At 39.7% G+C, this 16,956-nt stretch overlaps 1 protein-coding gene across 1 annotated transcript in view; it reads right to left on the minus strand.

The window, feature by feature from the left end:
• Nucleotides 1–337: 337 nt before the first annotated feature.
• Nucleotides 338–16,956, minus strand: part of nlgn4xa (neuroligin 4 X-linked a) — a 65,873-nt gene continuing 49,254 nt past the window's right edge. The window contains exons 5-7 of the mRNA XM_088439378.1: nucleotides 8,446–8,631; nucleotides 5,242–6,031; nucleotides 338–2,758 (exon numbers count right to left, since the gene is read on the minus strand). Of these exons, the coding sequence (XP_088295504.1) occupies nucleotides 1,870–2,758; nucleotides 5,242–6,031; nucleotides 8,446–8,631 (1,865 nt within the window). The 3' untranslated portion in view covers nucleotides 338–1,869. The remainder of the gene's footprint in view (nucleotides 2,759–5,241; nucleotides 6,032–8,445; nucleotides 8,632–16,956) is intronic.

Here is a 16,956-nt window from a genome sequence, read left to right on the forward strand (position 1 = left end):
GAGCAAGCATTGATTTTGCGGGGCACGGCATGAATTTGCGCTACGCATGCATTCAGCCTCAATGGCTGTACGTGCACAAGATGATTGTTCACCTTAATTCAACCTGTGAGAAATTTAAAAGCGATCAGTACAATATCTTGCATTTTATTGACAGTAAATGTGAGCACAGATGAGGAAAAGCCTAAGTGAAAAACTTAAAAACACAGCCAAGGTTGGCGGCATTAAATTGACTTCTTACTGAGGATATATGAGGCCGCCACCGCCAGGGGCGTGCTGACTATCGGGAAATCAGCGAAAATGCATACATTATCATGGGGGGGGGGGGGGGGGGGGGGGGCGTTGTGTAGCAGGTCCGTGATGTGCCGATGTAGTTAGCCCTGAAAGGGAGGGGAGGGGGATGCGCCTAAACAGGTTGTTTCATAAAAGGCTGTAAAAACAAAGTGTGAAACGTGTCACTACTCCTGATTACCTGTGGTAAAAATTTGACTCTGAAAATATAAATGCAAAAAAATAATTTGAGCCTTTGTTTTTTTTGTTGTTTTTTTTTTTACTCCTCTCTCCTTATAGAAAATACTTTGATATTTTATTAAAAACATTGCAGATTTTTTTTATACATTTACCCAGCCAGAAATAGGATCTCTATCATTACTTAAGGCAAAAATAGCAAACAAATACTGTATAAGAAAGAAACAACTTTAAATGACCTTATCATCTCAAGTTTTTTTCCTAAATAGATTTAGCAGATATCCTGTCTTCCCAGTTGTCGCACACGAGATGCAAAACAAAATGAACATTAATGCGATATTCTTTTTCATTTCTTAATAAATAGAATACTTTTTACATTCATCCACTTGCTTTGTAACCGAAAATATATCACAAGCCTCACACAATACTTTACATATTGCTAGAATATGAGTAAAATTTGAACTACGTAACATAGATTCCAATATCCCTTACAACTAATATTGATACTGCTCCAACCCCCCAAAAATACAAACCCAAAACACGAATATATCATATATTTCTGGCCACAGTGGAGCTGCAGAAATAAATAAATACGGTAATATAAATACAATCAGAAATCACACATGAAAAAAACACAAACAAACAAACAAACAAAAGTGATGTTACCCAACAGCAGATCAGATTAGTCCGCATACCGCATAAGTCTGCAATTGAGATCAAAGTTGCTCGCAGACATCCTGCGTCAACAGAAAAGGATCTCACAATGCAGTAAAACAATATTTACATCATTCCCCAAAAGCACAACTCTCGAAGGCTGAATTTTTTGGGGGGCTGTGCGGGGAAAAGAGTTACTCAAATCAAGGACAAAAGATGACTTGTGTTTAAATATGCAGTATTTACACCTCAACATTAAGCTCAAAACATAAAGCACAAAACAGCCATATAAAAAATGCCATTATGACACCTGTTCTAGGTATTTTCCTTTTTTTTTTTTTTTTTTTTTTAAATTTTCACATAGTTTTCTTTTGATGTCAATAATTTTCTGTTAGCCAGTAAGGAGTCTGAAACATTTATAATCAATAAAATGAGGTTCAGAGGGTCTCTTTGTACGTCCATTATTTGAAAGATTTATAGCAACTAAGTCATCCACCTTCTTTGTTTTTTCTGTCAAACTCCGTGAAGCTTAGCTCTCATAGTTCTTCCTGTAGAGACATTCACAATTCATTTTCTTTGTTTAAAAGACATCATTTTTTTCCTATATATGCTTTGTCAAGAAGGCAGCGTAGTAAAATAACTTCTATCGGAAACTTTGGAGTGTGTGCTTCACATCGTCACCTCACTCCCTTTCGCCATTGTCAGTTCTTGCTCTCAGAGGGAATCCGGTATGGTTTGATCCCAACAGAGCTATACCCGTGTGGTGGAGTGGCCGTGCGGCAGGTTGGTACTGTTCTGGCTGCCCCCAAACGTATTGAAGTTGTGCAGCGGCTGCATGCCAGCCAGTGAGTTGGGGATCATGGTGATGGTGCTGGGCGACATCAGCGGGATGTCGTCGGGCGAGCGGCGCAGCGTGAGGGTGTAGTCTGGCGGGCCGGTGAGGCGCAGGGTATCGTGGACTTGCATGGGCTCGCGTTGGTGCTCGTGCTCCAGCTGCTGCTGCTTCATTTGCAGCGTCATCAACTCCTCACTCTGCAGGCGGGCCACATCGTTGGCGGCGGATGGCGCGTTGACCGGCGTGGAGTTGCGCTGCGGCGTGGGGACGTGGCGGGTGGAGTCTGCGCGTCGCTTGTCCTTTTTGTAGTAGAGCGCGGCGAAGGCCAGGATGTTCAAGAAGAGGAGCGACGCGCCCACAGCAATGGTGACGCTCAGCTCGGTGGAGTAGTCCCGTTTGGTCTCGATTAATACGCTGGACTCGTCGGCGAGGTCGTCGCTTTTGCGCTGGTCCGTGGTGTGCTTGGTGTTGCTGGAGGGCACGCCTGGATAGCGGGTGGTCGAGGGCCAGTTGTTTTTGCCTGGGAATCGTTTGGTGTAAGGGTACGGGGTGGTGTCCTGCGGAGGTATTTTGGTCGTGGTTGACACGTACTGGAAAAATTCATTAATGTTGTGAAGGTGCGGCACCAGCTCCAGCCAGAAGGCAACCTTGGTGGCGCGGTAGTGATCTCGTACTCGAGGTTTGAGACCGATGTGAAGATAGAGCTGGTCTTTGGGATTATACTTGGTCCAGGCTACCTCCTCGAACCTGTTGGGTTTTGTGTGAATGAACTTTGTGTCTTGCGGGACTGGTTGATTTGGGTCACTGAAAAGAGAGACGGAAGAGAAAGAAAATCATAAATGTTGGGATTCGGCTTCCGTTGCTCTGATTTAGTATTACGTAAATGACCGTCTGTCGGCTCGCCACTGACAGACAGCCATTTTGCCGATGAATGATAAATGATGAGAAACCTTAAAAAAAAAAAAAAGACTAAGCATTGAGGAAAACTGAGCTTTGTGCGTCGATGTATTTGTAACTCAGAGGTGGGCAATCCATCGGGACCGCCAAACTACTAACTCCCATCACTGATAGACACGCATTTTGCCCATGATTGAATGAGCAGCAGAAGTACGTAAAATACCCACAAATTAATAAATTGAACGACTGACGATTACAGTTTGGTTCGGCTTGGAATGAATGGCAGACTGACGATGATGTGGCCCAGCGTGCCAACAAATTGTGTGATGAGCCAGCTCAATATAATGTTTGAGACCGTCAAATAGGCATCAGTCTTTAAGAAGTTTGCAAAAACCGTTATTGTTTCATTTTATAGAGATCAACATATCAAATTACACATTGACATCGCAATCAAGAAGTCAATACAATATTACTTATATTAATTGTATTTGATGTGGCACTATTGTCAACTGGTTTGTGTAACTGTCTCCCCATATAGATAACTCAGTCGGGTTTTGTTGAATCCAGGCTCTGGTATTTCCTGTTTGCGGTTTTCTCACACATTCCAATAACATTCAAAGATGGTAAATGGAACACTAAATTGCTCCTGGATGTGAATGGCTGTTTGATTGTGGGTGCCCTGCAATTTTTGGAGGTGGGGGCAAATTAACCAATATTTCGGTCAAAATTTTAATCTGTCCGTTTAATCTGTCTGTTTAATTTTCCAATGCTGGAAAATCCAAAATCAGGATGCAAGGGTGGTCATCCAGGAACTATTGCGAACTCCAGGCATCTCAACTGTATATGTATATTTTTTGTGTGTGTAATTCTGAGCCCACTGCAGACATTTCTCATTGGGAAATTGGTTAGGGGAGGCCAAAACAAAGCATTCTGCATGACTGAAGAAACTTAATATAACAACTTTTTTTTTTTTTTTTTAAGAAATTGATTTTTTTTTCTCTGAGGAACATGATTTAATAGACTGATGATTGAAATGCTGTGTACATCCTTCCTTTCGTAGGTGGTTGGAGAATTTTGCATATTTCACCAAAGGAAAGAACTGTCTTGGGTTTTATATATATATATATATATATATATATATATATATATATATATATATATATATATATATATATATAAAATGTATGTATATATATATAAAATGTATGTATATATAATATATATATATATATATAAAATGTATGTATGTATATATATAAATATATATATATATATATATATATATATGTATATATATATATATATATGCATGTATATATGTATACATGTATATACATTATATATAAAAACAACTATTGTCATGCAACTAATCTGAGGTTGCAAGACAGCAAGAAAAAAACATTGTAGCATCCAAATGATTTGTTTTACTGTCGGATCAAACTACCACCTATTGTTTTTTTAACATGAGGTTGCAGTGTTATATAATGCAATGTCTGTTCTCTACAAGGTGTCTCCATTAGGGACCATATACAGAGGTCTGCTATAGCATTTGGTGGGATTCTACACAGCGCCTGTGATCGCAGCCTTAACATATGTTCCTACAATATGCCACTCCTCGACAGATGAATTCGCGAACATTAACACACCACTTAAGGCATTCTCTTCCCAGCTCACTGAACTGTCAGCATTTCTTACATATGGTCCCATTAAGTTTCCAATAAAGTTTGTAATAACAGTGACAAGATTGTCATTATCATACATTTTCAGTGGCTGTTGTATTCAATGCCATGAATTTTTGGATCCAGTGTTTCTTAAAAAATAATACACCGTATAACTAAATCTAGGGGTACCACATGTTCCGTCCTATAGCCAGTGGCCCCCAACCTTTTGATCACCACGGACCGGTCAACGGCTTACATTTATGTTGTGGGGTAAAAACATGTATACTGTACTATTCTTTGAGGTATCTCAAGGTTTTTAAAATAATAATCTGTGTGAGCATTTTCTTTGCGTGCATTCCATTTAATCAAGTGGAAACCCATAACTATTAATACCAAGCGGCTAATGTGTGTCCATATTTGTTTTCAAATTCCTATTGTGGCTTTTAATCAGGTGCGGAAATTCACAGTAAAGAATATTGGTTGTAATTATTGTTTTCTTAAGAAAATACTGTAGTAAAAACAACAAGCTAACCCGAAAGAAACTATATCACAAGAAATACAACCCTTTTTACATAGAAATGGGTTAGATTTCTTGTTCTGTCTTCATTTATTCACTGACAGTCAAGAATTGATCTTTAACATATACGTATGTATATCCATCAATGGCAGTGAATGAGTTCAATGTGTTGATGTGGCAAATCTTGAACGAAATTAGGTTTGAATATTTACCCTGTTTTGGCAAAGTTAGTCCAGTAGGTCATGACGACAGCGCTCAACATCACATCATTCTTCGAGAAATTGCAGTTAAAGAGATCCGTCGGGCCAATCATTGGAATCCCAAATACGTAGGGTACTTCGTCACCGTGGGCCGAGTCGGCCCAGCTGGGCTTCATGTCGCTCTGGCAGTGGTGGTAAAAAGCATAAAAGTAGGTAGGGGAGCCATACTGGGCATGTAGATCTGCTGTGGCCACTGCTGGAGCCACCCATTGGTGGTCTGTGAACAGCGCGACCAAGGTCTTGCGCCGGTTCTCTGGATTTTCCTTGTCAGCCCAGTCGGTGTACATAAACTTGATTGTCTCGCGAAGAGTGTCTTTGCCCTCGGGGTAGCCGTACAGATGGTCCACAAAGTCAGACACAGCAAAGTCAAAATCATTGGCCGAGACCCCGTCCTCACTGTCCACGATCCCGTCGACAAACTTGAATCCCTCGCCTTGATTGACGCCCAACATAATGTCGTAGTTGAGGAACTCGCCTTGCTCCATGAGGATTTGGGGATCGTCGGGGATCACGTCGCCATCAATCACGGGGCCGAAGGCGATGTGGTATTTTGCCGGCGTCACGTACTGCTCAATCAGCTCCTTGTAGTTCTTGTTTTGCAGGCACTCCACCAGATCAATGGTGTCTAGCATGTTGCAGCCCACCTTCTCCGCAAGGACTCGTGTGTACTTAGCGGGCTGGTAGTTGACTGCCCAACTAGAAAGTGCTGTGCCGCTCTGGATGATAGCTTTCTGGAACATATCTGAAAATGGCATCAAGCGTTAGTGCAACTCATGCAAGTCACTCCTTGAGATATGCTTATTCAACGCTTATACGTTTCTGGCTCAGTATGTACGTATGTTCTGTCCCGAAAACGGACGTCACAAGACTCATATCGCATTGATTTAATACTACCGTATTTTCTGTCCTGGAAATTTTGGTCAAAAGACTGCAGTCTTTAAGTGATCTCAAGTGTGGATTTGTGAACCCCTTGAGACTCTTTTGTGATCAAGGGCTATATAAATAAATACAGGTGATTATGAATATTGATGTCACAGTTTGTCAGTTCACTGACTGAACAACGGAAAGATAAAGTCGGGTTTGGTCACGTCACGTCAAGGCTTATATGAGAGTGATCTTGCTTTGGGATTTAGGTTTAGAGGTTAGTACAGATTGAACCGCAGCCAGTTAACTCATAATAAATACAGTGGTGCCTTGAGATACGAGACCGCCTTTGTTTTCAAGACATATGCTGTCATTCGGCCAAGTTTTAATCGTGACTTGCTTGCACATGATTTGCAAAATGAGTCTTGTTGACTCAACTCATTTCAACGACTTGCGGTATGGCAAAAGAGAGTCTTTAAGCTGTTCAAATACACTCCCCATTTACTGTCTAACTATATATTAAACAAAATATCATTACACATATGTATTTGGGGGGCTGGGTGTGGGTGGAAAGAGTTAATTACTGTTATTAGCATTTTATGGAACCACTGGGCTAACACTTTACAGTTTACAATCATAAAACAGAAAAACAAAAGAAGAATATAAAAAGTGACCGCAATGCCATTTGCAGGTGCATAACATTCTATTCAATGTAGTGCCGCTGACAGGTTGATTTAGGACTCTAACCTGGAAACGGGTGTCAGCAGTGGCCTTTTCCATGGTAGATCTCCAAGGCTCTTGTTGTGCATTGAATAAGATTTTACACTCGCAGTTTTCCGAATGAAATGATGAATTACCCAAGCTCAAAAGGCATTTTGCCCGTTATAATCTAATATACTGTATCTAACTCATATATCAAGACATCGCACTGCATCAAGAATAACAATTCTCTTGGCTCAACAACCATCGCGGTTAACAATTGCTCTTTTAATAAGGTAGCGCTATGATATGATCAGCACATAAAAACCTACTCATTGCATTAAATAAATGAACGACATACACTGTAAATAAGTTTTCGGCTAATTTGACTGTCTATGGACGAAAAGATGCAGTTGTGTCATTGTGGTAAATGAGGAGCTTCATATCTAGCTGGGAAGGCATGTCGTCAATGAGAATGTGTCTGGCGAGGCATGAAATTGAATCAATGAGAAAAATGTACACTTAAAATAGAAGCTGTTTTTGATGTTGAGCTCTTAAAACATGCAATAGGATCCAAATAGAACTGACCAGGCACACATAAAATCAGATGCCGGACTAAAGTCCAGGGTATTTCTGTTCAATGGGATGAGTAATGACTCACTGCAACAATGATTTGACATTATAACGTACCAACATGAAGCTACTTCTTTCAAACCTCATATTTTAAGTTTTAAATTTAATATAAGCCATTATTGCAAAGTCAACATTTGTATTTTTCTTGCGTTATTCCCTCCCAAGCAGAAAACTTCATATTATGACTGTGAGGACTACTTCAAAACAAGGTTTTGGCCTCACATTAGTTCTCAACCCCCCACACGCACTAGACCTGAAAAGCAACATCCAAGCTTTTGCTATTGCCACTTAAGGTGATGGGTAGCTGCCATATTTGGTTTCCTCTAGTCTATGAGGACTTATCAAAACCAGTCATTTAAATCTACAAACAAAAAAATCTGAATAATTGAAAGAAAGGGTGTATTTGACGATAATGGTCCTGTAAATACTTCCTCTTTGATGAAATCAAACGTAATTTTATATGAGATACTTTGCAATGTTAGCCTTTTACCTACAGTGTCCATCTGTAGTCAACGAGTTTCGATTTTCAGCACCTCGAAGGGTTTGGCACTCTTCATTTCCACCTAAGAATTCAGTCTTTGTCATATGGACTTAATTTAGTGATTGTAAGACCAAAATGAAGTTAGATTTACTGTAACTTCTGGTAACCTCGTGCCTCATGGTAATCTCATGCCTCCGAATTAGCACAAAAGAAAGTAGTTTGAAAGATGACCTTAGAAGCTCCTCTGAAATATGATGATGTCAGAACTACCCTACAGGTGGTCAGATCGTCATTTCCTTCAAGAAAATGAAAAGACCTGTTCAAAGCTATTGCAACTTTAATGTATTGCGACGACTACATTTGAACTTCAGAAAGAAGACTGCAAAACATTCCAAAATAAGACCAGACATGACAAAATGATGAAACGTGTCCACGTGTCGGCAAATCTTCTCAAAGGCTTCGAGAGCGGAAGGATTTACCTTCTGAATAATGCGAGAGGGTCAACAGGCTGACACATGAGGCCCCGGCACCGGAGCCAAAGATTGTCACTCGTTTTGGGTCTCCTTTGAAGGCCAGGATGTTTTCCTTGATCCACCTGAGAGCCTGAATTTGATCAAGCAGGCCGTAGTTGCCCTTCGCCGCCTGGTCTCCAGTGCTCAGAAACCCTGCAGTGATGAATAGAAAAGCAGATCAGCGGACACTACTTTTACAACTGTTAATGTGATATATATTTACATCATAGCAGTAGGATTTGCATCTAAATATCAGTGGATTATGGAAAAGCATGATTGAAGTGTTTTTTTTTTTTCTCTTTGTAGTGGTTGAGGGCCCAATTCCGCCATCATCCAGGTAAGTTTGGATATTGATATCCCACTGAGACACACAATATTCATTTGGCCCAACAGTGGTGTCCATTTTGCAACATAGTAAAGTTAATTGGATCCCACTCTTTTAACACATGAGCCACATTGGAAAGGCCATGATGTCCCCTCCCGAGCAAACTAGGACTCAATGTCCCACAAGGCATTGACGTAGATATGTAAAATCCTTGATCTTATTCACCTCACAAGGTAAAAAAAAAAAAAAAAAAAAAAAAAAAATCATGGAACATCACCATGCACTAGTGTTGTGTATTTTGTTGAATCCATGATTATACATACACAAAATCTACCAAATGAAAGCATGGACCATTGGTGGACAATTCTGGCCCTTGAGTGCCGGTGTCCTGCATGTTTTCCATTTTTTTCTCCCCAACACATCTGATTTAAACCATTAGCTAATCAACAAGCTCTGCTGGAGCTTGAAAACAATCCTAACCATTTGAATCAGGTTTGTTTAACTGGAAAACATGCTGGACACCGGCCCACTAGGGCCTGAGTTTCCCACCCCTGCGCATAGACTCTTTCCTAACTCTAGTATAAAAATGGTTTTATTCTTAAACAAGATATGTAACACAGCATTCGTTAAAATAGCAAACATTTACCATGCTAAATAAAAAATAAATACATAAAATAGAAACGTTTAGTGAGCAACACAGGTTTTGCTTACCAATAAACATATACATGAATTCTTTCTGATTGAACACAACCAATTTTAACTGAAATATGGGCACTTAATTAGTATAAAATACCAATATTTTAAAAATTGATCAATTATTCAATTCGATTATGTGTATCAATTGACAGTACAATGTGGATTCTGTCATTTTACGCAGACTGTTTCCAACGTCTACATGCATCACCTGATAGCACATTAATTAAAGTGCATTGTCCATAAACACAATACACAAAATACACTGGCCGGACACATGAATTCGCTTGGCATAGGACGAGAACATGCCAGAGCTTGTTTGTGTCTAGATGCGTGCATGCACGTGTGTGGAGGAATAGTCAACGTGAAATAATGAGTTAATCGATACATTTTACATGCAGTGGTTAGCCGTAGCCGATTAAAAAAAGAAAATGCTGCAGCAGATGAGGACTTACGTCTGATACACAATGAGAGCTACATTTGCAGCTACCCATTAAGGTAGATGACACGAGAGAAAAGAAAAAAATCTTGGACAGACTCGGACGGTTTTAAATAACCGTGACTTCTAAAACCGCGCTATATCGCCATTCCGGTTATCGTCCTATGCCTAGTCGACATTATTAGACATTTACAGTCCACCCATCCCTGATTAAAGAAGTTTAGCAGTAAATGCGTTCATGTGTCATAAAACAAAGTAATGCTTTATGTAGTGACTGGTCCTTTGAATCGGGAGGGATTGGAGAGGGACACGTCAAAAACGGAGTTCACCACTGCTGCTGTAATGCATAACATCCGCTACTGTTCCTTTTAACGGATGTGAGCTTTTGATAAATACATTTGAAAAGAGCCTTGAAAAAAAATCTGAATTCAAATTGAAAATTAGATTATTTTCCCTAATCGTTCCGCCCTTATATCGCCTAGAAACAAATGCCCACTACAGTGGACTCAAAGAAATAGGCTGCGTCTGAGAAGGATATACAGATCAGCTACCTCAGTGGCCCAAGAACAAAGACTTAGGTATGAATTCAATGAAGATAATACCTGAATACGTACATAAAACTAGCTCGCTACAGTTGTGGGAGAGCACAACATCAGGCCGTGCTCTCCCACGGTCTTTCACGACTAATGGACTGAAGAGCAAATTTGCCCAAACCCGTTTAAAAGGCTGCCTGGGGAAAACTGTTGGCCCCGCCTCGCAAGGCCTGCAGGCTTGGCTGGCAATGCCTGGCAAGAAAAGTCTTTCCCTGTGAGCCTACCAAAACTACAGTGTCAATTAAAAATGAAAGGGCCACCAGCTTGGAGAGAAAGATGAAAAAAGGCAGGGTAGGGGTAGCCTGTGGCTCAGTGATAGAGAGCAGCTTCGAGTTTGTCAAAACAAGGTTCAGGAACGATAGCAAACGGGCGAGTGAGAATCACATCCCCTCTGGCAGCCTTCTCCAGCCCGCCTGCGGGGTCAACACCAATCTTGCCCATGCTCTTGTCTTCTACCTCTACTCGTTTGAACCTCCTGTTTATGTCGTTTCCGTTCTCCACTTTCTCAACTTCCTCCTCTCGCTTCTTCATAACAGTGTTAAGACTTATGGCCAGAAGGCACTTCTGGAAATGTGTAAGGAAGTATTACAAGGAAAAACAAAAAACAAAATCGAATTTGGCAAATGGAAGTATTGCTAGAGTCCAGTGAGAAGTTTGACAGGTTCATCTTCTGCCCTTTACAAACATTTTTCCAAGTATTTACCGTCAAGGTTATCCGTCCAAATTAAGTCACAGGATTACAAGGCCATAGCTTGAAGTAAATATGTTTTAGTGCTGTGAAAATTTGGCACATTCACTCAACACAGCAATATGACCATGCACACACTGAAAATGAAACCCAAAAGAAAATCATTAAAGCTGATGAAAGAAATTGAACTAAAATTGAAAAACGCCAGTCAAGTCAAAATAAAAGTTAACTATTATGAAAAAGTCAATGATTTTTACCCCGCATTCCACTTTTGGTCAAAAATTAATTTGTGTTTTTAGTATCGCTATGGAGTTCGGCAAATATGAAACTCATGAATCGAACTTTCCCCCGTCCCCGTTCGTCGAAATTTTCCCCCTGTCCAAACAAATGAAGCCGAGTCCCTGGGAAGTTTTCGGCTGACATTGCGAGTGAGCTATGAGCTAGTGCTATGTGAACGAACAATTTGGCAAACGGATGAGCTCATCCAACGCTTTTACAAATTTGTCGTGAGTTACGCTGTACTCTTTTAGAACGCTGTTTTTATGCCACTTATCACAAGCGGCATAAGAGACGGCGTCGAGAACGCCCCCCTTGATGCCTACCAGCGACCAATGTTTATTTTGAAAAACGCCAGACAGCATTTGAAATGATTAACATTCACCGACAGCTCGGAACACCAATCGTCATCAAATGTAAAAAGCACCGTTCCAAACGTCGTCTGGTGTTTTTCAACATGAACGTCAGTCACCACTGTCTGAAGTGGTGTTTCGATAGCGGTCTCGGACATTTCTAGGCACAAAAAGCACAACGCAGCACATAAAAAATGCAGATTAGTGTCGTATGCTCTCATTCGCTTGTCAAAACAGAGAGATCTTGTTTGTGTGTGCGTGCTTGTGTGTGTGGGGGAACTCGTCAACGTAAAATGACAGAATCCGGATTGTACTATTGATGGATACACACGGTAGTTGAATGAGTGATTTGATCCTTTTTTAAAAGACTATCGTTATTTTATACAAAGTGCCCACGCTTCAGTTAAAATGGCATGTTTTCAATCAGAAAGAATTCATGTATATGTTCATTAGTGAGCAAAGCCTGTGTTGCTCATTGAAGGTTTGTTTTGATTTTATTCACGTATTTGAACTTAGCATTGTAAATGGTTGTAACAAATGCTCCAGTATATATTTTGTTTTACAAAGAAACTTTTTATAATGTAGGAAAATTGATATTTGGCAACAAAGAATGTATGGAAATTTATGGAAATTCTATGTTTTGGAGCTGTAATTTCAATGCTGTGATATTGTAATATTTTTGCTAATGGTTATCATACCGTCAGAATCTGATATCGTCCCATGCCTACCTGTACGACATCCTGGTACTTTTGTGCGTTGCGAACGAATACAGCAATGCTTATGAAACGCAAGCAAGAAAGCGCCAACCAGTAAACGGCAACATAAAGTCACTTCCAATCCAAACAACACATCGGACCAAATAAATCCCACATTATAAAAAAAGAAAGGCAAAACGCTAAACCAATTGACACACGCCGGTCCGAGACATAATTGACGTGAGTCATCGACTTTTCAAATCACTGCTGATAGGTTTGTTGTAGTTGTGTAACTGTCAAAAAGAAAAGGCCGTATATCGTTTAGCATTGCGGCATTTGGAAATATAAAGCTCAGATGGTGAAAGCAATTCTGAAAAATAACAATAAGAAGAATTTTCAAATTTGAAGGAAACACACAGCCACCATGTGCTAACTAGGCTCACTAGTCTAAACACAGCATTCTTAATATTATTTCATTTTTGGTCCCGATATGATTCCTCGCAGAGGGCAGCCGTTTTGCCAATTGTTGTTGAATGAAAATGACATCGCGGGTGCGTTCAGGGCTCAGCTAACACCCAATCACAGCTCACCCGTTTTCTCAATATGGTCACGGGACGTTTGCAAGCTAAACTGTGATTGGGCCTGAGCAACCGTGATGTCATTTTCGGTTGACAGCGAGGCTAAAAACAGGTAGATTTTGCCGCTGAATTACTATTCGCTGCCGAATTCTTATTCATATTCGACTTGTGAGGCTAAATAGAACATATATCACTCATGTTTTTCGTGAGGGTTGACCTCCCCTTTAAGCATAACAGTTGAGTGATGGTTTTTTTTGGCTTCTATTGGAGTGCATCAAAAATATGTCTGAACGCAAAGTCGGTGGAGCAGAAAAAAAAGGTCGGGGATTGCTGTCAAGATGGCAGTGGTATTGATCAGATCAACTTCGACTCGACTTACAAAACATTAGTGTCACCTAAAAAATATGCTTAGTCGTTAACCCTCACCAGGCAATGCCAGTGAACAAAAGCTGTGGAGGAGACCGACTGCAATAGTCTGCACCCCCTGCCAAAATTTGACATTACATTGACAGAAATCACTTTCACATGAAAACGGGAGTATAATAAAAGAACACAACAGTCATTTTGTCCATCCTCCATTAACTGAAAGGATTTCATCTCAAATCTTTTTTGTACCCTATATTAAGAATGATTGAGATCTCAGTCCGCTGAGTGTGGAGCAAAAAAAATGTTGATACACAGCTCTAGTACAGTAAATGAGACATTTGGCTCAATTCACAATGCATGGTTCTAGCTGCGTCTGCAGCCAGTTTCCCTGCCACTCTAATGAGATGTAAATAACATTGGATATATGAGAGCTTTGCTTATGATGTGGCACCGATGATGAAAAACCATTGTTAGCTTTTTCTGTAACTCACACAGAAAATTTAAAAGGCGAATGTCATTAGCACTCTATTTCCAAATTGTAATGAATAAATAAAACAAAAGCATCAATTATCTGCAAAACTTGAATAGAGCATTCTACCCCCCTCAGGGTAGGAAAGGAGGCATAGAGTACAATTTAAGAAAAAAAACAAAGACGTTTGCCGGATATGGGTGAGGTGAAAATGCGGCTCGGACCATTTAGCGCCTACATTTTAGCTTGAGATGTGCAGCATACAGTGAATTTGTTTTCTATATGGACCACCTACTAACCAAAACAAATTTTAGCAAACTGGTCTGTCTTTCTTATCTCCTTTTTTAATTTTAATGTTATAACTGTTAAAACATGTCTTTGGGTTCATTTGAAACATATCACTGGCAATTTACTCACTCGATCTCAAAGGCATATTTTTTTAGTACTTATTTTTTAAATATCTTTGTCATTTTTTGTGTTTGCCGAAAGGAGTTTCTCAACATGGCCAGTAGCCTACTATATAAATTAAATATTTACGTAATAAATTACTAGAAGTTATTGAGTATCAAAGTAATACATTTCATTATAAAATAAAGTATTCAGTTACTGTAGGTAATTCAGTACCCGAAGTAATCAATTACTTTAGTACTTGGTCATTTACTCAGCGTAAATGGCACCTGATTACTTCAGACTTAAGAACTTAAAGCAGGGATAATAAACCTGTACAGGCCTGCGTGCTACACATGTGATCCTTGGCGGACTACCTGGTATGCGTGGGCAGCGTTTGGGTGACATCTGACCTAACGTAAGTGAAAAAAAATCTGAAAATAACATTTTCTGCCTGATATTCAGATTTAGCAAGGAGGGAAAAGAGAATCCGTCATCATTCATCCAGAGGCCGTCATCCATCACACTATTCTAGTGAGAGACAGCGCATTCTGACAGGACAGTTATACAAGTTAACAGTGCTCTGTGTCCAGAAGATAATTTCCCCCGTAGCTGAAAGTTGAAATGTTAATTAACAAAGAGAACGACAGGGAAGCCAAATGTGAGAGATGACGAGCGAAGCCCGCTCAGCCCCAACAGTCACCTAGCGTTTAGGCCAGCGAGGCGGCCATTTTCGTTGTAATTTGGAAGTGTTGATACACGCAAGGCACCTCGGGACACGTCTGTTTTTATATAACATAATCTCCTGCGTGTCATGTTCCTGTTTGCCTGCCTGTCTGCTGTTTTTTTTTTTTTTTTTTTTTCCAGTCTACCGGATGAGCATTGCTGCTAACTGTCGATGATCATCAGCTGGCTTTTACAGGCAGCAGAAGCCAAAGGGAAGACGGTGAAGTTTACGCTTTTCCTTTCATCATTGTAGTTGTATGCAGGGCCACCCTAGCCAACGTGGCGCCCGTGGCAAGATTTTATGTTCCATCAGTGATTTACATACACTTAAGAAAAGAAATGGAAATCTGATTTTACATGTGACCCAGTTTGAGATTCAAAGATGTAATTACGATGTATTGTTTACATGATAATATATTCTATACTATGCATATGTGATAACTTAAATATAACTGTTTTTAAAGGCATATCCTGTATACAACTTTGTCCATACATTCATCCATCCATTTACTAAAGCCGCTCATTACAGTAAAGCGTTTACCGAATTTCTCAGAGTACAAGTCGATTTTTTTTTCTTCTAATTTTCAACGCCCACATTAGGGGGGGTCGATTTATAACCGCATTACTCAAAACAGACAGTTTTTTTTTTTCTACATTTCTGTGTTATACCTCGAAGCTGGTTATTAGTGCTTAGCGCACCACCTTGACTAAAATCACTTTACTAAATAACAGATGCAGTAAACCTGATGCTTCATTTTGTGTTTGGATCCTTTTTTGGTATTATCACTTATAGTAAAATGACTTATAGAGGACTTATATAGTAAAATGACTTAATTTTAGTAATTGGTAATTGCTTTGGAATCCCTTATCTTTTCCATTGTAGGTATTAATTGTAAAAATAAGTTTTGACTACATTTACAAAGAAGATGTGGAGCACTGCACATTCAGGAAATTGCCAAATGGCTTTGCTTTTGGATTTCTGCTACTTTGTTTTTTTTTTTTCCTAGCAGCTGAAACTCTGTTGGATGTTCTGTTTAATTCCTTCCTCTGTGGTTCCGGCCACTCCTTCTTATTTATTTATTTTATCAGCTGGGCTGATATTTATTTTTGTTTCAGCCCAGTTACTTATTTCATGTTCACCTATAGTCATAATATTTTTTCATTTAGTTGTCAGCCTTTGTTGCAGCATTTGGTTTGATGAATTCTATATTTTTCTTCCTTTTCATCGAGTCCGCTTCAGTTGCCACATACGGCATACAACCAATCTGCCTCGATGTCTAATGCTTCTAATATGCACATACGAGGATTTAACTGTGAAGCATCAGCCTTGGTTTACCCGATAAGAAGGCAGCAATCCAGACATTTGGTAAAAACATAGTTGACTCGCGAGATGAACAAGAATTCCAAAGTTAGCCGAGATAAATAGAAACTGTTCCCAAAAATGAAATAGTCAAACACTTAAACTTACAGTAAATAATGCAAGGGTGCAAGTAGATATTTCAGAGTTTAATAGTTTACGTCTTCTTTTGAATAAAAGCAATACACAAAGCTTTTGTGTGAGTCTTTTGTTTTAGTGTGAACATCTCTGATGCATCACCAATGTTCCAGTAACAAGAGAAAGTTGCCTGTTTACTTTTGACAGCACTGGGTGTACCACATCAGATCAGAGGAAACAACAAGTTCATCTGTTGATCTAGGACAAGCTTGTTTTTCCACATTCATGCACATCTTCAGTATGTATGAACGCTGCACACACAATAAACCAGAAGCAAAACTAGGTCAGAATCTCAAAATTTCCACATTTTGTTCTGCTTTAAAACATCAATAACACTACTGCAAATACTAACAAAAATATCTTATCTCCCTGCTATGCTGACTTTGTGCTGTGTT

The sequence above is a fragment of the Hippichthys cyanospilos genome, chromosome 2 (genome assembly GCF_059441005.1).
Source record: "Hippichthys cyanospilos isolate Australia breed blue-spotted pipefish chromosome 2, RoL_Hcya_1.0, whole genome shotgun sequence".
NCBI classification, from domain to species: domain Eukaryota; kingdom Metazoa; phylum Chordata; class Actinopteri; order Syngnathiformes; family Syngnathidae; genus Hippichthys; species Hippichthys cyanospilos.